At 43.9% G+C, this 24,326-nt stretch overlaps 1 protein-coding gene across 1 annotated transcript in view; it reads left to right on the top strand.

Annotated features, from left to right (window-relative positions):
* Window positions 1-24,326, top strand: part of PPP6R3 (protein phosphatase 6 regulatory subunit 3) — a 3,115,682-nt gene that overhangs the window by 2,554,376 nt on the left and 536,980 nt on the right. The window contains exon 20 of the mRNA XM_044065977.1: window positions 14,302-14,446. Within this exon, the coding sequence (XP_043921912.1) occupies window positions 14,302-14,446 (145 nt within the window). The remainder of the gene's footprint in view (window positions 1-14,301; window positions 14,447-24,326) is intronic.

Consider the following 24,326-nt stretch of genomic DNA (forward strand, 5'->3'; position numbering starts at 1 on the left):
ATACTGTCTGGTACTGCAAATCAACCATACAGCAGGAGCCAGTAGAAACATGCCAATATATATGCTGGAGATTAGCAGCAGAAAAAAATAGCACTTGACTACATAGCAGTACAATAGACACTATTGTAACTGTGCTGTTCATAAAGCAAAACGTCTGATACCATCACAGAATCCTAGAGCAAGTTAGAGTAACGTTAGTGAACATTAAACTATAGTTACATTTTTCTGAAGATACCATATCCACTAAGCTGGTTGCGGAGAAATTGGTAAAGTTCATATCCATGATGTCAGGTCCTTTATTACATGAACTACAAGGGATTACTATTGGGCTGATTAATGGTGCTTTTGGGGCTAGAGACTAGACTAGGCTATATAATACTAAAATGCAAGGGGCAGTGCTCCTCAGTGTGCAAACTATATCTGCTCTATGCTACCCAGTGCTCTAGTAGTAGCAGTACACTCAGTTACTGATCAATTTCAGACGTAGTTTTATAGGAAAAATTTAGCTTTGATGTGTCTATGCCTACACAGAGCACTGCTAACCACTGCTTTGAGACGTGCAGCAGCATACATGCGCACCAAATTTATATAGCCACTTAAAACACATGAAAACTAGCTTCTGAGGCTCTGCCAATAAAATTACTACACACACAGCTTTCTTATGTGTTTCCAACTCGTATAGACCAGGCCACCACTTACTGCCACTAGATGGAATATCCTGGTCTTAGTTTAAAAACACAAAAAAGACTGCTTGAGAGTTTAAGGTGCCACAAAACAACTTTAACAAACTAGCTGGACAACGCAATTTCACTTCAAACAGCAAGAGAGTTTAAGCAAATGCAGTAATTTCAGCCTTAAATGCAGATAAAAGCACAAATGAAACAAGAGATCAGTAGTCAGTCACTTCAGTAGCTTCTAGAAGTGCAACTTTTAAATACAAAGTACTTAGCTTTTGCCTGGATGGCACATAATGAAAGGAAATTGCTTCAGAAGCACAGGCTAGGATGCCAAGCATTGCTGAGCTCTCTGAGAATGTGCCATAAGCCGCACAAATATGCCAAATTTATGCAGGCACTTAAAACATGGGAAAATCGGCTTCTAAGCCTCTTGCCAATGAAACGACTACACATAACAGTTTTCTTGTGCATTTCTCCAACTCGGCCCCGACCACCATCTATTGCCACCAGATGGAATATCCCAGTCCTGTTAATATAAAAACACAAAGATTGCTTGAGTGTGTGTGCTACCACAAAACAAACTAATTAGACAAGGCAGTTTCAAGTCAGTCATGCCAACAGCAATGCAGTTTCTGCAAATACAGAAATTTTAGCCTTAAATTCAGAAAAATGCACAAATTATATAAGAAATCAGCAGCTGATTACTTAAATAGCTTCTAGAAGTGTGATTTTTAAATGCATGTACTTAGCTTTTGTCTGAATGGCATGTGATGCAAGGAAACCACTTCAGAGGCACAGGCTATGATGCCAAAATTTTGGTAATAACTTGAACAAGAAGTTGGTTATATCCATGGTATCAAATAAAGAATTACATGATCTGCAAAAGTTGTCAATATCTACTATCTGATTGCTACCAGTCTGGAGGTATTTATACTTCTTTAGTAATGCAATATGCATATTTACAGAAATATAATATTTCTGTAAATCTCTGAAATTTTGCACCTGGATGCATCACAGAACATCAGATGTTCTTCGTGTTTCACTGTTGTAGTCATCACATTTGGGTTATCCCTGGCAGGGTAGCCCTTGGCTGGCCTGAATACCATAGACTTAATATTTCTGCATATTGCTGTCACTTGAGGACTGATGTCAGGTAGTCAGTGGTATAAAGGAAGGCATCTGATGCCATTGCATCAGTTTTTCTTGCCGTGGAGCCAGCAGCAGTTCACACGAGTGCCGGTCGGCCGCTACCAGAGTTTCATTTCCGAACTGAAGCTGAAATCTTTGACAGGTAAGTACCTCGTTGGGGATCCTTTTTTCTTGCACTAACTGATGTCAGAAAAAGTTAATAATTGTCTTGCCTGTGGAAAGCAAATAACCACACCGGGACTTCTATTCTTACTGCGGCACTTGTCTAGGCCCATACCACGACGTCCCTCGTTTTTGTTTATGTGCTCTGTTTAATGCCAGCGCTATCCATCGTCAGGCCCTTATTGTAGCTAAATATTTCCATTTACAGTCTTCTAATTCCGATATGGCTTCGGTAAGCCATCCGACAGCAGATCTTTTGAAAAAAACGTCGAGATAGAGACAGAGACCGCACAGGACCAAACCTTCTGACAACGCTTTCATTAAGTTGGTCGTCAGTCCTCCGGAACTCAGTGAGGTGTGTTCGCAGCCCCTGATGCCCACTTCCATTAATTCGCAGGCTGCTACTGAGACCCTTTCGGAGTCCGGTATGCCGCAAAACTCTTCTTTGGCGGTTGTCTCTACCTTGGATGGGTCCGGAGCCGCTGCGCAGGCACCGGCTTCCAAGGAAGTCCTTCGAAACACCGAATCCTGACATAAACCGACGTCTTCTTTCATGACTACTGTTCTTTCAACAACAACCGAGTTCCTCAGGGGTCGAACCACACCCAAGAAACCATTCTCGGGTGCCTGCTCCCTTGCCTCAGTCTCAAGTGCTTAAAATCTTAGAAGACCTTATCATACTGATAAGGGGCCAGTCCACTCCCTCAAAAAGGAAGAGATCTGTCTCCAGTAGTTTTGGCTGAACAAGACTCTGGTGAATCCAATGCATCTGACTATGAAGGCATGCAGCCACTCTCCACTTATGAGGATTCTTATGCAGAGGAATTCATTCCTTCAGCCTCTCTCCCAGAGGATTTTTCCTTTGAGACCTGGCTCAAGGCTCCAGAGAGCACTCCTACATTACCAGGCTATAATTCATACCACACCTTTCGGCCACCTAACCTGGACCGAAGCACTAAAGGCGGAGGCGTGTCCATATTCATTAAGGATATCCACACTTCCAGGCTAGTTGCTCAGCATAATGCATCTGAGATTATCCAAGTGCAACTAACTCTGGGCAAGACCACAATGCAAATTGTAGCTTGCTACAGATCCCCACCATGCCCCAGGATTCCCACTCCTTATTTCTTGATACACTGGAAAATGTTAGAGTACAACTTAACACCCTAATAATGGGTGATTTCAACTACCCCACCATTAACTTGGAAAACTACTCATGTACCAACTCTTGTGCTCAACGTTTTCTGGAATTCATAAATTCCAATGCCTTGGATCAACTTATCCACACCCCCACCAGGGGCAGCAATATCCTAGATCTGGTCATTACCAATATGGGTAACTGGTGTTCCACATCCGAGGTCAATTCCTCAGTCAGATCTGACCACAAGCAAATCACCCTAGACATCCACATCCCACCCCCATTAGGGAAACCACTGTAAATAATTTCTCCAAAGCCAACTTCAGAAGACAGAAGTGGCAAACTTCACAACACCCATGCTGGCAGACAATAGAGATACGACTGCTGAATCCTATACAATTGCACTTTATAAGCACTTACACAAGTGCATGGATCGTGCAATCCCTAACAGAACCAAGATGCTATCCTCCAAAAAAAGGAAGCCAATCTGGTGGTCCCCTGCTATAAACAAACTCCTACAACAGAAGAAAGAAACTTGTTGCAAAAAAAAGAGTAAAATCCCATGATTGGAGGAACTCCGTGGTCAGCCTCAGTAAGATCCCTCATAAAGTCCTCCAAAGCTAGTTACGAAAACAAAATCGCCACTGATTCTAAAGACAACCGCAAAGCATTCTATAGTTTGTCAAGAATCTCAATGGCAACACTCACATCTGCTCTGAGTTGCAGCACAATGGCACTAAATATACAGAACCAACTGATATTGCCAACATCCTGGCAGATAGGGTCAGTACTAACTTTACCCCTCTCTCATCCCCTAAAGGGCCCATCTCCATACCAGAATAATGCAAAGTACCTGTAATCACGGCTGCGCAGGTAAAAAAACACACTCTCCAAAGCCAAGAACACAGCATCCATGGGACCTGACAACATCCCAGGCTGCCTTCTACATGAACTACAAAACGAACTGGCATCCCACCCAAGTACCATGTTCAATCATAGCCTCACCTCAGGCTTTGTGCCCACTGAATGGCGCACAGCAACAGTTATCCCACTCAAAGGGGGAGCCACCACAGACCCCGAGAACTACCGCTCCATTAGCCTGACGAGCCTGGTCTGCAAGGCTATGGAGCGTATCATCATGGAACTTATAAACAATGACATTGGTAATCTCCAAACTCTGGACCCTACCCAGTTCGGGTTTGTAAAAGGCAGATCATATCTCCTAAACCTGATAGACTTTTTTGAAGAGGTCACCAAAGCCGTAGATGAGGGTAAGGTGGTTCACACAGCCTATCTAGATCTCGCCAAGGCTTTTGACACCATCCCCCACTCTGGAATTATAGACAAACTCACTAAACTAGGTATAAATCCCTATGTCACAAGATGGGTTGCCAACTGGCTCACTGACAGAACCCACACTGTGAAAGCAGCAGACTCTAAATCCACCTTCAGATCAGTGACAAGTGGAGTACCACAAGGTTCAGTCCTAGGTCCTCTCCTGTTTGGTATCTACTTCTCTGAAGTACAGGCTAACATAGAAGGGCTTTGGCTAACAAAGTTCGCAGATGACTGCAAACTAGGAGCCATAATCAAAACTCCTAACGATGTGGACATCCTACAAAGTGGCCTCACTGAGACAGATTCCTGGTGTCAAAGCCATGGCCTCAAGCTCAATGCCAAAAAGTGCATTGTCATCCCCTTTCGTACCTGTACACATGCACTACCACATAGGTGATAGTCTACTTAACACCGAAAGAGTGATGAGACCTTGGGACACAGGTGGACAGTAGTCTCTCCTTTGATAATCACATCGCCACAGTAGTTAGGAAATCTTTCTGCGTGGCACACCTCATCACAAAAGGTTTCTCATCCAGGAAAAAAGAGGCCATTGTTCCCCTCTACTCATCACTCATTAGACCCATTATAGAGTACAGTGCCCCTTTTGGTATGTACGTCACAAGACATCTACAACAACTGGAAAGGCCACAGAAATACCTCACAAAGAGGATTACCGGCCTCAAATAGATGCCCTATACAGACCGTCTCAAAAATTTCCAGCTTTACTCTACTCAGAGGCAATCTCTGCCTAACATACAAAGCTATGTCAAACCCAGAGCTGTTGGACATGCTCCACGTAAAGAAATCCCAATCCCTCCGAGCTACACACTCTAGGGACCTGAACCTTGTCACCACAATAAACAGATCATATTGGAGGGATAGATTCCTGTCCCAGAGACTTCCCATACTCTGGAACAAACTACCTATCTATGTCAAACAAAGCCCCTCATTAGCACTCTTCAAGAAAAATCTTGATGATTGGATGGGAGATAGGAAATTCACCCCGAGGATCACTTCTGTGGCTCTGCTTGACAGGGGCACAGGAAAATAATTTTCTCGGTTGGCAAAAGCCAGGGTACCGTTTGGCTAGGCTTATATAGGCCCTAGGGCCAATAGCCTAGTACCTACCTATGAAGAAATCCTGCATACATTAAGGGAGCATTTCCAATGGGAGAGTCAAGGCTAACCACAGTCTAAAAAGAGACTCAGAGTTCTTGGACCTTCCACAACACAGGCCCTTAGCCATTCCCCCAGTCCTATATTTGGTGGATGATGTCTTCCTTGAATCCAGCTTGACTCCAGATGCACTCCTTCCTGCTCCCAGAAAATCAGACAGGTGCTACAGAGTCCCTGATTCTCACAAATATCTTTTTTAAAAATCCTACAGCTGACCCCAGGGTTATTACTCAGGACCTAAAGGGATTAAAGCAACCTCAGCCAAGAATCTCACCCCTTGAGACAGGGGTTCCCGAGCACTGGACAGGTGGGGTAAAAAAATATACACCTCAGCTACTCTTGCTATCAGGGCAATAAATTGTCAGTTCCATATGCTTAAGTATCAGCAACATACTTTGGAACTCCTTAAACAAAAAATGTCCTCCTTTTCTGTATGGGCAGTATATAAAGATTTAATGCATTCTGCTTGTCAAGTAACTAAACATACTTTGCACTGTGGTTTTGATGCCCTTGAAGCTTCTTGCAGGCCAACAGTCACCGGATCTGTCATTAGAAGACATGCATGGCTTAAGGAACAACCCCTGCCAGACCATGTCAAATCAAAATTGTTGGATACACCCTTGCACAAAGATGGAAGAAAAAGGAAAATCTGTGCAGACTGCTAAATTTCTTACAGGTCCAGCCCCCTAGGTTCAGCAGGCATTTCCCCTACAAGCACTGGTCCTTTCCTGCTTCGAGTAGACTGAGCCAACCAAGGTCCCATGGAAACAGACCCCCCCCCCCAGACATAAGCCCCAGGTGTTGCAGAGATCCAAGTAGTGGACTACCTCCACTTCAAAACCAGGGAGTTCTAAGCCCCACCCCCTTATAGTAAGAACTCATAATGACTCACCCCTCCCCAACTTCACCTCTGCCCACCCTCACATACTCCTAGGAGGAAAACTCTCTTTTCACTCGAGCACCTGGGCCACCATTACCAAGGACCAATAGGTTTTGAGCATCGTGTCTCAGAGGTACAAATTCTCCTTCCACACCCTTCCAACCCCAAAGAGTTCCCAGATCTATCACCAAATCAGTGGGCAGAGGCTCAAAAACAAATACTTCCTCTGCTCTACTTGGGGGGCGGTAGAGCATGTTCCTGCAGAGCAGATAGGGCAAGACTTCTACTCCAGACTTTTTCTGGTGCCCAGAAAAGAGGGCTCCTGGTGTGCCCCATCCTCGATCTTTCCATTCTAAACACATTTCTGGTGATCCCAAAATTCAAAATGCTGACCCTCTAGCAGCTGCTACCCATACTCTCCGAGGATGCCTGGCTACCCACACTGGACCTGAAAGAGGCCTTACCTCCACATTCCTGTCAGGGAATCCTGCAGAAAATATCTTCACTTCAGGGCAGGATCTCAACAATTTCAGTTCTCTGCGCTTCCCTTTGGCTTATCTACTGCTCCCAGAGTTTTCACAAAATACCATTGCCTCTTTCAGACAAAGAAATATTCAAATTTGCCCCTACTTGGACGACTGCCTTTTTCGGGCAGAAAGCCAGGAAAAGCTGCTCAAAGATCTGTGCTTTTGTAAAGGCCCTACTAACCTCCCTAGGATACACAATCAAGGGAAAGAAATCCAAACGGGTACCTACCAAAAGGATAATCTTCCTGGGAGCAAGTCTGCGCACAGCATCTCAGATAAGCATGCCTTACACCAGAGAAACAAAATTTCCTTTCAGCTTACTTCTCTCAACTGGCCGCTAGGTCCTCATTCCATATGCCAGACTGCATATGAGGAAACCTCAATGGTACCTAAAGAGCATTTGGTGTCAGCACTGTCAACATCTGGAAACTCTTCTGCCTATAATTCCTTGCCTGAGGAAGGAATTTCTTTGGTGGGCAACAGCATGCTCCCACAACAAGGAGCTGCCCTTCTCCCCACTTCTCGCTGCCCAGGCACTCACCACAGACTCTTCAGACTACACTTGGGGTACACACCTGGACGGCAGTGCATACAGTGCCAATGGAACCCCCAGCAACTTTCTCTGCACATCAGTCCAAAAGAGATGATGGCTGTGCAGCAGGCCTTAATAAGTTTCAAACACCTTCTTTCTCCAGGGGTTCTCCTGATCAAGACAGACAACACTGTGATGTGGTACATCAACAAGCAGGGAGGGACTCACTCCTACCCACTGTGCAGGCTGGCCATGACCCTTTTTCACAGCCTCTTCCATGCTGATACACCTGTTAGCTCAATGCCTGCCAGGCTCTCTCAACTCCCTGGCAGACCAGTTAAGCAGGGAGCTCTTGGACCCCCACGAATGGCAGCTCAACAGAAACACCTTCTTCCTAATAACTCAGAAATGGGGAACCCCGGAAGTCGACCTCTTCGTTTCCCACACCAACCACCAGCTCAGCAAATTCAGCACCAGGGAACATCACTGCATGGCTTGGAAAGTGGATGCCATGTCCTTCCCCTGGGTAAACCTCTCTGTCGATGCCTTTCCTCTCCTACCTCTCATTCCCAGGGTGCTGCTCAAAATAAGGGAGGAAAAACCAAGGACCATTCTCATAGCTCCAGACTGGCCCAGACAGCACTGGTACCCCTTGTCTGCGCAGTCTGTCCCCGCTGCCTCCATGGAATCTTTCCCGGATTCCAAACCTCCCAGAGGGAAGGGAAAATCATGCACCCCAATTCCAAACACCCAATTTGGCAGCTTGGTTTATACCCTAGCCCCTGACCAATCCGGCATCCTTAGTAAGCAGGTTCTGGATGTTATCCGAGAGGCCAGGCACCCTAGCACCAGAAAGTCTTATGCAGATAAATGGAAAAAGTTCTGCACTTAGATCCAGGCTAAGGGGGCCAACACGTCACAGCCCTCCATCCCTCTCATCCTGGATTAGTTAGCTGACCTGCTACACAGTGGTCTCTCATTCTCCTCTATAAAAATTCATGCCTCTGCTATTTCTGCTCACTTTCCCACTGAGCAGCCTCTCTTTTTCACACCCTCTGATTAAACAGTTCCTCATAGGGGCTAGCAACTTGAGGCCCCCAAGACGGGCACCAACACCAGTTGGGACCTTAACTTTGTCTTGGAAAAGCTCACCCTGCCCCCCTTCAAACCATCTTCTTCTGCAGAGCTAAACTTTTTCTCCTGGAAGACCGCCTTCGTCCTAGCCATCACTTCATCCAGAAGAGTGTCTGAGCTGCAATCACTCATGGCTGTGGAACACTTTATCCTCTTCCATGCAGACAGGGTATCCCTCAGAACTAATCCATCCTTCATGCCCAAGTTGGTGTCCAGTGTGGCTCTCAACCAATCCATTCATTTACCCACCTTTTTTCCTAACCCCCAAAACAAGGGGAAATGATTCTGCACTCTCTAGATGTGCACAGACAGCTCAGATACTATCTGGACAGGGCTAAATCCTTCAGGAAGTCTGATCAATTGCTGGTTAGCTTTGCTTCAGGGGCAGAATGCAAAGCCATTCCAAATGGATAGCGCACTGCATCCATTTCTGCTACAAATGGCATGTCAAGCCTCCCCCAAAGGGGGTCAGGACACACTCCACCAGAGCAGCCTCCACCTCTGCAGCTTTCCTCAGAGGAGTCCCCACCAGGGACATCTTGGAGGCTGCCACCTTTACCAAGCATTACCACCTGCCTCTCCTCTAAATCCAGGGCAGTGTTTGCCACTGCAGTCTTGCAAGGCTTGATAGCCAGTCCCTAGCTTCCTGGACTGCCTCCACCTTTTTTCCTCAGCTTTGGGAATGTGCCCAAATGTGATGATTGCAACAGTGAAACACGAAGAACATAGTACAGTTATGTACACTTACCATAAATGTAGATGTTCGAGTGTATTCACTGTTGCAGTCCTGGTTTCCCTCCCTCCATCCCCCTTTCTCTTTTTTTCTTTTTTCCTTGTTCTCTTTTCCTTACAAGGGACATTTTGGTATTTATTTTCCACTGGTGGGGTTGTTCCACCAGAGCCTGGCCTACTTTCGGGGCTCCTGACAAGTTACGGCAAGAAAAACTGATTTAATGGTGTTGGATGCCTTCCTTTATACCACTGACGACCTGACATCAGTCCTCAAGCGACAGCAACTGACAGAAATGTTAAGTCTATGGTATCCGGGCTGGCCAAGGGCTACCCTGGCAGGGATAACCAAATGTGATGACTGCAACAGTGAATACACTCTAACATCTACATTTATGGTAAGTGTACACAACTGTACTTTCACATGCCCATTCACCAGAGAGATAAGAAATGGCTCCTCAAATAAGTGAAATATTCTGTACCATAGAAAATATGGGTTATTTCCCAAAAATACTATGAATGTGTCGTATGCTAATAATTGTATTAATAACTTAAACCAGAAGATGTTTTTATGGTACTCGATGGTATCAAATGAAAGCATATGCAATCCTGTAAAAATGTGCAACAGTAATTGGTGCATTCCTTTGCAGATAATTACATTTATTTGCCAGATGAATTTTAAAATATTCATACCATTCATAATTACATACATTTATCAAAAATGGAGTGACATCTACAAAACTACATTGCAGAAAAATGAATACATCTGTGCAAACAAAAGTCACTTTGATAGTTGAGGTCTGTCTACTTTTGCTACAGAACATAGCTCTCAAACATCCCAAATTACCTGGGAACACATTTTTAAACTTAAATGAGCTTAATTCCCCAACTGTCCAATTTGGGGGCAAGTGCACTCGAGATTTGAAGTAAAGCGACCTTTGTTCTGGCTGTAGATGTCTCAGCCAATCAGAGTGTTCCTTTTCTACATCTGATTTGCATGCGGACAGTCAGTTTCATTTACAGATTTACTGTTAGTTTGTGAAAGTGGCTGGTGACGGACCTGGTATGCTTTAAGTGTTCAATTAGGTCCGCTCAGTCTGCATATTAACAGGGTAAGTCAGCAAAGCTGATTGTTCTTTGTTTTGAACAGGAACTGAGGAGGACAATGTCAACAAAAGGAGACCCCAGAAGAGGTCCTTGGTAGGATACACTGGAGCAGTGAGAGTTGCTATGGCAACTCAGGTTAAATGTTAGCTCACCCCCTGGACTTAATGAGCACATTTCTATTGGTAGTGCTCAAACTTAAATCTTATCAAGTTTAATATGACCACTGTTTTAGGACTGTGTACATACTTTCTATATTTTTTATATATGATACAAATATACAAGAAGGTAGGAATGTTTTATTTCTTGTTTTTTATTTTGTTTAGAAGTTTTCTGAATTGTATAAAAATATCCTTGTACTTTAAATATGAGGGTGTGTGTAGTCACATGTTCAGTTAATGGGCTTATTTAAACCTGTGCTTGAATGTGGCTGTATACTCTGAAGAAGTCTGTTCACTATTCAGATGAAAGCGCCAAGTATTTGGATTAAACTACAGTGTTTTATCTTCCTTTGATTCCTGCTGGTTTTTCTTGCTACCTGTGGAACTGGAATTTTCTTGTGATACATTAATATCACCGTCAAGACGGTTTTTGAGATATATACATTTGTTTACAGGCAGGTTGAAAAACTGCAGTCTCAGTATTTTATTTCAGGCAAAATCTCCCCAGGCAGGAACTCTGCAAGTGTCCAAAGGAGAGAAATTCTACTCAGGCTATGTGTGAAATAGTTAAAAGCTGGAGAGAGTGACACTATTTTGGAAAAAAGCTGTGGTGGCTGTATTACTCAAAAAAGGTAAAGATCCTTTAGACTCAGTCTCCTATAGAGCCATTTCATTTTTACATTATGATTATAAAGTACCTGTACTAACAAAGAGAATGACAAAGGTGTTGCCAAAACTGATAGATATGGATCAGTGTGTTTTTGCGTAGGGGAGGCAAAGATGTCTTGATGCAGAGAAGGTACTTGAGAGAGTCATCTGAGAGTTTATGAGCAGGGCAGTGATAGCATCTGCTTTCCCTGATAGAGCAATAGGTTTAATTAGGATATATGAAAGGTTAGAGGCAAAAATTAAGGTGGGAGAGTTACATTATTACATTTTGTGGTTAAACAGAGGAATGAGGCAGGAGGGGTCCTCTTTCCCCTTTATTTGTTTTATGTTTAAAGCCATTGCCAAATAAGGTAAGGGGATGTCATATTTTGTGATGTATTCCATTCACCCATCCATCACAACCCAGTTTTGCACAAGGGGGTTGGAGTACCACTTCAGCAGTGACAATCATCTAGAGCCAAGGTTCACACTGCCATGCTTGTTCTTTCTTACCACATGTACACAGTTTCACACCTATGGCCAATTTAGTGTGTCTAGTCAACATATTGCATGTCTTTGTAATGTGGGAGGAAACTGAGCACTAGAGAAAACTCACACAAACATGGTGACATACAGACTCCACACAGAAGGCATCTCATATGAGAATATAGAGGGGAAAAGGCGGGTTAAGGCCAAGCAGATGTTTGTAGTGCAGATTAGCGACTTTCTTCTGTACCTGGAGTTGGTAAGACTATAGGCAAACAAAAAGGGATGGGGTTAGTGCTAAGTGAAAAATCAGCTCTGTTAGTTTTTAACCAAGTTTAGTTCAGAAATTGCTGTTAAGAAGGGATGGTTGTTAGGGCATATAAAACGATGCATAACTATAAAAATCAAAATAGGTTGGAAACAATTGGGAAGAGAGAGAATGGAAAGGCAATATACAAAGAACAATTGGACATCTATATGGCTGCCAAGTATGCAACAAAGCCCAGAAGATTTAGCATTTTTTGCTTAGAAGTGTTTGCAGAGGTATTTTTTACCCTGTCAAGACTGCCGAGAACATTTCCTCAGGTAGGTAGCAAATGCTGGAGGTATGATGGAAGAGAGACACAAGTAGGATCATTTTTTGGGGAAAATAGTGAGGTGGCAGATTTACAGAGCACTTTAAAATATTAGGCCAAACAAATGGTTATGACTAAAGAGATGATTCTTTTGAGCTGGGATACAGGATCTGAATAGCCTGAGCATGGTGAGGTTTTACTAGGTTTAATGGCAGTGGCTGCCAACACAGCAGTTGCTAGAAAATGGAAATCCAAATCTAAACCAACTGCAATTTGAAGTACTAAATATTGCAAAAGAGATAAAGAACTGGAATCGCAATATTTAGAAAAAGAAAAGCACAAACTACATAGAAATGGAAATTGTGGGAACAGTACATTCATACTGATGTTCATGAGGAGGAGTGAGGTTTAAGGAAAGGCAGGGATTGAGCAATTTATGTAATGCTGGAGTGGATGATTGTCAAAAGGAACACACACAAAAATACATAAATTAAACATTTATTTTTTCTATTGTATGTGTACCTGTGTCATTGTCTGCAACGTAAGAATTTAATAAAGGGGTTACAAATAATTTGTACCAATGTCTGAATTTTTGGCCGAATCTTTGTAATGTACCAATTACTAACATAAAAACTGTGAATACATGATGGTGTGTTTTCACTAAAGGTGAAGGCAGCCTTTTGGTGTTAGGCTATATTGAGGATATTTTGTTATTGCGTAGTCTTTAGTTTCATCATTGATATCAGGTAGTCTGTTTCAGACTGGTGGATACTGAAATATAAAGTCTGTTGTGCTGTTAGACTGGCTGCCTTGTTCTAGTGCTATGGAGCAAAGTAACCATTGGTGAGAGCCAAAACATGACAGTAGTTGTCTTCTATATTGTTGAAGTAAATATGATGGCTCATAGGCCTCTTGTTTTTTCCTATGTGATCTTTACTGTTTTTCATCATAAAATTGTACTAGTCTTTAAGAATTTACAGAAGGGTAGTTGGAGTTGTTAGGGTAATTATTAATTTATTTAAGGACTGATGTTTCAGAGATTGTTTAATAAGAAATAGCCAAATTAATTCTTATTTATTTTTGCTTAGTAACTTCCACTGTGGTTTAGTGACCTTGAGTTAATTGTAGTGGGAAGTACAAAAGATTTTCATCTCTATGGGGGGAAGCAAGGTATCAGCATCTGCGTGATAACAAAATGATCAAAAATTCTATTCCATCTGATGAGCCATCTCCATGGCATAGAGGGATGAAGCCCTGACTATGCCACAAGCAACTTCCATTCATTTAGCAGCATGGGTTGCCTATAGGAGCTGGCAGGGGATGATAGGAGTGAGCAGCCACTGCTGGAAGTAGTGAGCTGTGTCCAACTTCCCCTTGGGAGGCATCAGCTGTGGACTTGGGGAACCTATTGGAGGGGTGCTCTGAATTTGGGAGTATAAGTTGCCTCCAGGACCAGCACATTGCCCCACTGTATACCACCTCTCTATCAGCGGGCAGCAGAGATTGATATGGATTCCACGGTATGAATGAATAGGCCTTAGGGATATCACCTATCTTGAGAATACCCAGCTCCAATTCTTCTGCAACAAATGAGACAGTTTGCAGAGGATAGTGGCGCCATTGAGCGAGGACCTGTGGGAAGTCGAAAATTTGCATCTGCTGGATTTAAACAAATGGTGTTTTAGGAATCTCTTCTCATCAAACAGAACAGTACTGTATTCATGCGTATACACCACTGATGTTTTCTGTTGGCTTATTCAACTACATTGACCTAGAGATGTTCAACATTATTTGAAACTGTTTTTAAGGAATGTTCTTTGAGCTAACTTTTTTCATCTTTTCTCAACTAGTTATTGCTTATATTGTAGTTCTCTTTGTTTTCTAGCTGCAAGTTGGATGGGTACTGTTGATGAGCTTATGGAAACTGCACATACTTTATCTACAAATTCAGCAGATAATGCTGCATGGAGCACAAGGGGCTGTACATCAGGGAAGCAAAACAAATGGAATAACTTCACCTCTGAGTTAAAGTAAGAGCTTTTTTTGTGCTAACTTGTTGCTTACTTGATTGAGTGGTTGAACGCATTTAATGAATTTATACTGAATAAAAGGATAGCTCATGTTTAAACCCATCTAGAGCTATGAGGTTTGTCTTGATTCTTAGGACTACCATAGAACTTAAAAGTACTCTTGCTGCAGCATTAGTTTCAACTTTGAGTCCTGTTACATCAGTGTATTATTTAAAGAATAATTGTATGCCAAACATAGGTATCAGGCATATTTTAAAATGAGCAATTTACTAATCAAAACATACTTTTTTTTTTAACTCTGTTACAATTTTTTTTCATAAGGGAAAGTTAATGTTAGCAACATATATTTTTCTGTTTTTTATATATATCATATTTTTTGAAATGGATTAAGTAAGAACAGCAAAAGATATCATTGAAAGTTTGGTGGTGGTCTTGATTATTTTGCTAGCTGCTGTAGCAATTAGTTTTCTGTAAATTACGTATTGTTTTTGATTGCATAATTGCCATCAATACAAGAAGCAGACATGCTCTTCATGCCATGTAGAGTTAATATCTATTACACTTTAAGGGTCAAGGATAGTTCTCAGACTTCAATTTATTGAAAAGCAAGATCACAGAGTACATTGAAAACATAGCACTGAATAATATTTTTTAGCAGAATCACCACATTTTTTTTCTTCTTGGGTAGTAGCATCTACACCCCACCGTATAGAAGGCTGCACCTATGATATTTAAGATGGCCAACTCTTTACATCACTAAAAGTGTAAAATTAAAAGTAATTCATAGTGTTTCTTCCAGTAGTACTCTTATAGCAGTAAATATAACTAATAGCTTCTACTCTGGGACATTGTTTGTTATCCAGAATTGTTTTCAAATGTTCAAAGGTCCCCTTAACAATCATGACATATTTCTCATTTGTTTTATTTTTTTATGCATTCTATGTTAAAGTTGCACTACTATGCTTAGTTCTTCATTCATTTTCTGATAACCTGCTGAAGCAAGGTACAACTTTGCATGAGAGCAGGAATATCTATTGGCACAAGGTGGGTGTAGAGCTTTCTCCTGAATGGAAGCACCATCCCAATGCAAGACGCACACATTCACTCACAGTGGCAAGCTATATAAATGCTCACCCTTTCACGTAGGGGGATTTAGAGCAGCTAGCATGAGCCCACCATACAAAGAGTTTGTACAAACACCACACAGGGCACTACAGCCACAAACTGAACTGCTGAACTAAGCATTTGTCCCCTAAAACACCAGATGTAATGTGATCCTATCTCGCCTACATTCAATACTGATGGGCTCGGAGCCGAGAATCGGCTCCGACTCAGCCTTTCTGACTAGCATGAAGTCTCTCATTGGCTGGGCCAACCCTATATCCCAGGATGCACCACGCCCAAAACACCAGATCTCGTTTGCTGCTCCTGGAGTATCGACGTGGTCTCAACTTGGCTGTGGCTAAGTACCCTCTTTTGTGATCTTTGATATCTCATAGCAGTTCTCTGTAGGAGAATTTATATTCAAAAGCTATTTTCATAGCTACGTTGTTGTAATTGACTTGTTGTTTGAGTGGGATTGTTTATTCCTGTTGTGTGGTGATCCTTCTGTTTGGCGGGCTAGGCCCGTTTAAGTTAGAGGGCTTTTGCCCTATTTAGAGCCGCCCCGCCCCCCCCCCCTAGTGTTTAACTTGTGTTTGACTTGTGTTTGTGTATCGTGTCTACCAAAGAAAAAGAACATAAGCCATCGGGCTTTAAAAAATGTGCAGAGTGTAGCTATAAAATGTCTTTGACAGACGGTCACGCGATTTGCGTATACTGCCTTGGCGCCAAACACTTGAAATCTTGCAGTGTCTGTCATGCTTTCTCTTCGAAAGTTTTGCAGGAGAGAAAAAATAAACTTATCCTGAAGGGATTAATTAAACCCTCCTTTGAGGAAGCTGTTTCTTCTCCCTCTGAAAAGTCCAGGGTTAAGTCTAAGAAGTCTTCTTCGGAGCCGCCGGAGAAAAGATCCAGGTCGATGTCCCCTTCCTCGGCTCCATTGGTCTCGGAGCCGCAGGATTCAGGGTCGACAGCTGGGTCCACTGTCTCGGTTCCACTGGTTTCGGAGTCGCAGGAAATACTTTCCATTTTGGAGCCGGCTTCTTCAGTTCCACAGCTTTCGGCGCCGAAGGAGGTTTCGTTCTTCTCGAGCCTGCTTCGGCTCCGATCCTCTTGGAGCCGATTCGGAGCCGTTCTCCTAGTCGTGTCTCGGATCCGATGGGAAAGGTTTCTCGACCCCCTTCTGTCTCCTCCAGGTCCTCCAGGTTATCTGATTCGGACGTAGATAGGGTGGTCCAGAGGCTCCTCCAGTCACCAGTGTTATCTAAATTATTTTCGGCTCCAGCCCAGTCAGCTCCGGAGCCCACCATAGTATTGGTTCCATTCCTTCCTCCTCCGACAACCTTGGTGTTGTCGGAGTCAGAGTGCGCTGAGTTGAGCGAAGTCCTTGGGTCGGTTCCGAGACCCCCCGCCAGTCTTTCGGTTTCGACCTCAGCTCCAACCTTCTCTATTCCTTCTGCAGGTTTCGGTACTCGGGGGGGTCCTCAGTCGGGCCAGAGGGTGATACATCGGGCCACTGACTTCGGTTCTGAGTCTCCCCCTTGGTGCTTTGGCTAGGGGAACCCGGACTCCAGTCATGGTTTCGGAGACAGGCCCTTCCTCCGATTCGGGGGGACCTGCCTTCGAAGCTATGAGGAGAGCGCTGGCCAAGTCCTTAGTGACTTCACCCGAATCGGCATCTCCCTCCCTGGACACTACGACTAGAGTTTCTGGCGCCCCCCTATCTCTGGACAGCGGGGCTCCAAGGCCTGAGGATACCTCTATGTGTGGTCCCCTGCTTTCTGAAGGCCCTTCAGAGTCCGTGCCTGAAGAGCCTCCCAGAAAAAAGCTGTGTAAGAGGAAGCACCTAGACTCCCCAGATGAGTCTGTCACCTCGGACACTGACCTCGATGATGCAGAAGGGTCCCCGAAGTCGTCCTCTGATGATGTCTCATTCTCCGATATCCTGGAGATCTTGAGACAGCGGGGCGACTGGCCATCAAAAAACCCTTCTCAGGAGGAGTCTGTCTTCCTCAAGGCCTTCGGAGCCCAGCCTTCTGCCTCTTGGGTGTCTCCACCCTTCAATGAATTATTGGATCTTATTTGTCGAAGGGTGAGGGAACACCCTGACTCTGTGGAGCCAGTTCCTAGCCCCCCCAATAAATTCTTATCTGCACCACCTGGGAAAGAGTTTTTGACCAAGGGAGTCCCTGTGGATGCCATGGTGGTGGCGTCTGCCACTCAGCAGGACGTGGCAGAGGCTTCTACTTCCATCCATCCTCCTAATAAGGAGTCTAGGAGCATGGATAGGTATGGGAAGCGTACCCTGTCTTCAGCGACCTTTACTTTGCGGTCGCTGAATTACTTGTGTCATTTTACGCGGCTCCAAAGGGATCTCATTAAAATGTTGGGAGATACCCTGGCGGGTAACGTGCCTGAGGCGTTGACCCAGTCTGTTAATGCCCAGCTGTCTACCCTTTCTTCCATCGTCAACTCGTCCATGAGGCTCATATCTTATGCAGCCGAGGGGGCGGGTAGAGCAGCGAGTTCAGGTGTAGCCCTCAGGAGGCAAGCTTGGATGCGCTTGTGTCATTTTGCGGAGGCTTTCAAGTCTTCTTTCACAGATGCCCCTTTCGACAGGTCCTCCCTTTTTGGACCCAAAGTGAAAGACACCCTCACGAGATGTGAGCAGGAGGGTAAGACTTTGTCTGCCGTTTGGGCCCGTTTTTCTCTCCCCACTAGACCTTATCCCAAGGCTCAGAGGGGAGGAAAAATGTGGTTCAGAAAATCTCAAAAGTCTTCCCCTGCCCATCAGAGTGAACCCCCCTCCAGAGGCAGAGGAGGGGGAAATTACTCTGGAAGACGTCGCCCCAGAGGCGGCGGAGGCCCCCGCAATACAGGAGACCGTGAATCCTTTCGTGACTCCTCCTTCCAGCGTCCCTGAGGATTACCCGACTGTGCATCTCTTGAGCCAGTCGGGGGTCGCTTTTCCGGAGCATCTTCAGGCCTGGGAGTCCATCACTCAGGATCGATGGGTGCTTCGAATCATCGTCGGAGGTTATACCATTCCCTTCATCCGTTCTCCCCCACCGTGAAAAAGAATCCCGGATGTTCCACCCAGTCAACGGGATCAAGCAGCACTAGAAATCTCAAAGGAGCCATCCAATCAGTCCCCGCAGAACAGATCGGATCAGGAACTTGCACAAGATTATTTTTGGTGCCGAAAAGAACAGGGGACTTGAGACCAATTCTGGATCTCAGCCGTATAAACCGCTTTGTGAAAAAGTCCAAGTTCCGAATGGTCACGTTACAATCCATTCTCCTCTTGCTGGAGAAAGGAGTATGGATGTGCTCCATAGATCTCAAGGACGCCAATTATCACATCAAGATAAACGAGGCCTCCAGGCATCATTTACGCTTCCGGCTGGGGGCCAGTCATTTTCAATTCCGGGCCCTGCCCTTTGGTCTCCCCACAGCCCCCAGGGTGTTTACCAAGTGTTTGGCAGTGGTGACGGCTCACCTGAGACGTCTAGGTTTCCAGGTGTTTCCTTATCTAGACGACTGGCTCCTCACCGCCCCCACCAGGCATCTACTTCTTCAAGCCATGAGAACTACCTTCAAATGGGGACATCTGTTGGGAATTACCTTCAACTGGGCAAAATCTGTATTGCTGCCATCACAGCGTGTTGCCTTTATCGGCGCAGAGCTAGACTCTGTAGAGATGCGAGCATTCCTGCCCTTAGACAGAATAAAGGTGTTACAGGCTCAAGTTCTGGCCTTATTGCCCCGCAGAAAAGCCCAAGCCAGAATGGTTCTGCAGTTGTTGGGAACAATGGCGGCTACCATCCTTCTAGTCCCTCTTGCCAGGTTGCACATGCGAATACTTCAATGGCTCCTTTCGGCCCAGTGGTCATATCAGGATCTGCCCTTGTCCCATCCTATTTTCATTACGGAGAGATGCCGACAAGATCTTCGTTGGTGGCTTCTCCCCTCCAATCTGAATCAAGGAAGATCGTTCATCCCCCCGTCCCCCATTGCCACGGTAACCACGGACGCCTCCCAGATAGGGTGGGGGGGCATTACCTGGGCAGGACGGTCCAAGGTACGTGGCAAGATCACGAGACTCACTTGCATATCAGTGTTCTGGAGATGAGAGCGGTGCTTCTAACGTTGCAGGCACTCCACAGCTTTCTTCCCCAGGGAACTATTGCAATTCTTTCCGACAATGTCGGTTGTCTGGTATCTGAACAAACAGGGGGGAACCAAGTCCTATCCCTTTTGCAGGGAAGCCATGAGAGTGTGGAGCTGGGCGATCGCTTCCCAGTGCTTTCAAGTGGCAACGCACATTCCGGGGAAGTCCAACGTGATTGCAGACAGGCTGAGCAGAGCTATTCTGATACCTCACGAGTGGTCCCTGAACGATCGAGTGGCGGCTAAGATATTCTCCTGGTGGGGTCTTCCCTGCTGCGACCTCTTTGCCAGTCCCCTCAATGCGAAGTGCAGAAATTATTTCACTCTAATCCCTCCTCAAGGGGAGCCGCCCACGGATGCTCTAGTCCACGATTGGCCTTCCGGTCTGCTCTACGCCCTCCCTCCGGTCCCTGTCTTGCCAAGAGTGATTCAGAAGGCAATCTACGCGGGAAGCAGCATGATTTTGATAGCACCACTCTGGCCCCGTCAAGTTTGGTTCCCCTTCCTTCAGAAATATGCGGTGAATGGGCCTTGGATCTTGGACCCAGCTCCAGACCTATTGACTCATCAGTCGGGACAGCCTCATCCATCCCTCCGAACTCTCAGACTCGCTGCTTGGCTACTCCACTTCCTTCCTTAGTCAGACAGCATAACCTTACCCTGGAGGTACTACAGATTCTGTCCTCTTCTCGTAAGTCTTCTACTAGAAAGATTTACTCTAGTAAATGGAAGAGATTTGCTTTTTGGGCTGAGCAGCATGACCTTAATCCCCTCACAGCCCCTGTGTCAGCGGTGTTAGATTTCTTGGCGACACTTTTTAGACAGGGTTCTGCTGTCTCCCTTATAAAGGTTCAATTGGTAGCGATCTCTAATTATCACGTAGCTCATGAGCCTTCCCTCATGGGTCATAAGCTGCGTAAAGCCTTTCTAAAAGGAGCCTGGTTAATTCGCCCCCCCCCCCCGATTTCGCAACCCGTTCTACCATGGGACTTAAATATGGTGCTCGGAGCTTTGACGTCTCCTCCCTTTGAACCTGCAGCCACTTGCGAATTAAAATTCTTATCATGGAAGACTGCATTTTTGGTAGCCATTACTTCAGCCAGAAGGGTATCGGAGCTTCAAGTCCTTTCTGTCAAACCTCCTTATTTGATTTTTCACAAGGACAGAGTATCTCTAAGACTAAATCCTTCCTTTCTCCCTAAGGTGTCTTCTGCATTTTGTCTCCAACAGGCTATTGAGCTACCAGTCTTTTTTCCACAATTCTCCAACAAAGCAGAATACATATTTCACCAGTTGGATGTACATAGACAATTGAGGTTTTATTTGAATAGGACACAACAGGAGAGAAAATCAGTCCAGTTGTTTGTGTCCTTTTCGGACAACAGAATTGGCAGATCTGTAACCAAGGCCACCATCGCTAAGTGGATTAGGGATTGCATCTCATTCGTTTATGCATTGACGGGTAGGAATCTTCCCTCTCCAGTGAAGGCGCATTCTACCAGGGCTATGGCAACTTCAGTGGCCTTTCACTCTAGGCTGTCCGTGGATGAGATTTGTGTGGCGGCTACTTGGACTTCTCCACATACCTTTATTTCTCATTACAAGTTGGACATGGCATCTAGAGGTCGTACTTCCTTTGGTTCCACAGTGCTCAGGAGTGTTTTCCAGTGAGCCTCCCAGGATTTAGGTGCTAGGGACGCTGTCCCATCAGTATTGAATGTAGGCAAGATAGGATAACATTACATCTCTTAGTTATGTACTTACCATAACGATAGATGTATGTGATCCATCTCACCTACATTCTTACGTACCCGCCCTCCTTCCCCCTTCCTGTTGAATTTGGAGGAGACCAGTATTGCTTGATTCCCATGAGGATATTATTTTTTCTCTCCGCTTACACTTGTATCTTTGTGGGTTCTGTGGGTGAAAGAATGTGTTGGGGGCAAACTAGATTTGGGGTTTTGGGTGTGGTGCATCCTGGGATATAGGGTTGGCCCAGCCAATGAGAGACTTCGTGCTAGTCAGAACGGCCGAGTCAGAGCCGATTCTCGGCTCCGAGCCCATCAGTATTGAATGTAGGCGAGATGGATCACATACATCTATCGTTATGGTAAGTACATAACTAAGAGTTTTACTGCAACTATTGTTATCTGCATTTTTCTAACTCGTTTATTAATCTGTAAATTTTGTAATCTTTGCAATTTTGTAATTTTCAATATTTGTATTTTCTGGAGCTTTAATCCCCAGGACTCCACTGAAAATGGGTTCCACATGGCCCAATGGACCATCCTGGTAAACAAACTGAAAATGAATAAATAAATCAAAATAAATACATAAGCCCTGTGAGGCAGCAATGCTAACACCTTCATCAGTGTGTACCTTTGAAAAATTATTTGACCAGATTCTCTGTGCATGTAAGTTCAGATTATTATTTTTTTTTTGCCTAGAGTGTAGTTAGTGATATTGTTAAATGCTGCAAAGACACTAAATTTGACCACTGTGGAACTGTGGTTGCCTCGTAACTTCACCAATAAACTCTATGAAAAGGTGTGTTTATGATAGATAGACAAGCAGTTTGTAAGTACTTTCCTTCTGGGTGTTTTTTTTTTTTTAACTTGGAACACTGCGTGGTGTATGTGATTTGTTATTTTAGAGGGGATTTTTAAACTTATACCAACAAAGCAAAATTTTAACAAGAAAAGGTTATAAATTAGAAAGAAAGATGATGCGTATTTTTTTCTGGGTAGATGTACTAGACCAAAAGACTGTCTTCTGGTAAAATCCAGGACAGTAAGTCAGTAATAAAAAATAAACTTAACTGACTAGGAAATCATAGTAATCCAATACAAATACTGCAGTTGTTGACATGAGATTATTTACAACAGTGAAGTTCTGATGTAAAAGAGTTGCTAAGTAAGACCACAAAAAAATGCCCAATACAAAATACAGAAGTGCCAACATTTTTGGACAGTGTTGCTTGGAGTGTTAGTAGTCAAACCCTACCATGCAAGAAAAACAACAGTTCAGCCTTCTGGGCAAGTAGTTGTGTATTTTAACAGGGACTTTGTGGTAAAGTAATAACAAAAACAAAAAAAAATTGGTAGCTTAGGATGGGTTTAAGTGTGGGATGCTGAATAGTTAGTTTGAAAAGTTTTAGATGTTTGAAGGAAAAGAGCAGAATTGCAAGATGTGTTAAGGTAGGGGTAGAAAACTAGACTGTATAAGTGGTTAATGTGGGCATAGTATATCAAAGCAAGTGCAGTGCATATTTTGTTTCAGATGTTTTTAAATTAATTTTCTATAAAGTTCTAATAGGTTAATGTGACTCTAGTCATCTGAGAGGCTGGCATTCGAGAAGGTAGGTATAAGTTTGGCAAATGAGTTTATTCTTTCAGTATTTAATCCTCATATTTGTTGTGCAGTATTGGCCTTGCAAGCACTGTGCATCTGGATTTACATGGGACTTGCATATTTTACCCATCTGCAGAAAACCCAAGTACATAACTTCTCATATGGAGTGGGTAAATGTAAAGGATTCACCAAAGGAGTTTGACAAAATAGCGGTAAAATACAGAACTAAAATAGTCACATACATTTTTTAATTGTAAGATAAACCTCAGTGGCTACAATTAAGATTCATTTACAAGGAAATATTCAATTCCACATCTGTATAAGATTACCTTTGCACCCTCCTGAGCTTTTTGATACCGACCTATATGTAAGATAGTACAAGGAAACAGTCTGCCCACATCTTTATTTTTTGGAGGGTTTTTTTGGATGGCACATTGACACAGCAGTTAGCTTTGCTACCTTACAGCACTTGGCTTGCCAGTTAATTTCTTTGATAGGGTTCCTTTGCTAGAGTTTATACATCCTCATAGTCTTTGTATATTTTTTGCCAGATGTTCTAGTTTCTGTGCACATCCCAAATAAGTGTCATAAGTGAATCAATCCTGTAATTGCCTGTACGTGTGCATACCGTGTGTGTGTCCTGTAATGAATTGGCACCCATGTTGAGTAATTTCTCTGAACTGTTTTTTTTCAGGTGCTTGGATTTTTGCCTTCCCTGTTACCAAGGATTAAGCAAGTGATCAGCATATTAATGTGCAATAAGCCTAAGGGAAGCAAGTAGAAAACAAAAATGAAATCATGTATTGACCCCTGGTTCTGTTGCTCTCTCAAGTGGGGAAGATTGCCTGTTAGGAAGGTAAAAAGCAGTCATTACCCCCTCTGGTCTTATGAGGAAGATAAAACGTCTAAGTCCTTCACAAGTGAATGCCTTGGATGAGCCTGAAATTAAGAAAAATAATTTTCAGGGTGATTTTGTCAGGACTTGTTTAAAAAAAGGCAATCTCCAAATTATGGTATGTAATATTAACCTGTTAATTATTTATTATGAAGCAACGATCTGGCAACCACAGTAGTTATTTATTTTTATTTATTGACATTTGTTGACCAGGAAAGTCCACTGGGTCAGATACCCATTTTTAACAGAGGCCCAGGGAGAAAAGCTCCACAATATTCAAGTATTCCACAGAAATACAAAGTTAATTCAGAAATATATATACATTAATATAGGACAGGGGTGTTGGTATGATGTGAATTTTGA

This window comes from Protopterus annectens, chromosome 3.part0 (genome assembly GCF_019279795.1).
Source record: "Protopterus annectens isolate FY-2018-M chromosome 3.part0, PAN1.0, whole genome shotgun sequence".
Classification (NCBI taxonomy): Eukaryota; Metazoa; Chordata; order Ceratodontiformes; family Protopteridae; genus Protopterus; species Protopterus annectens.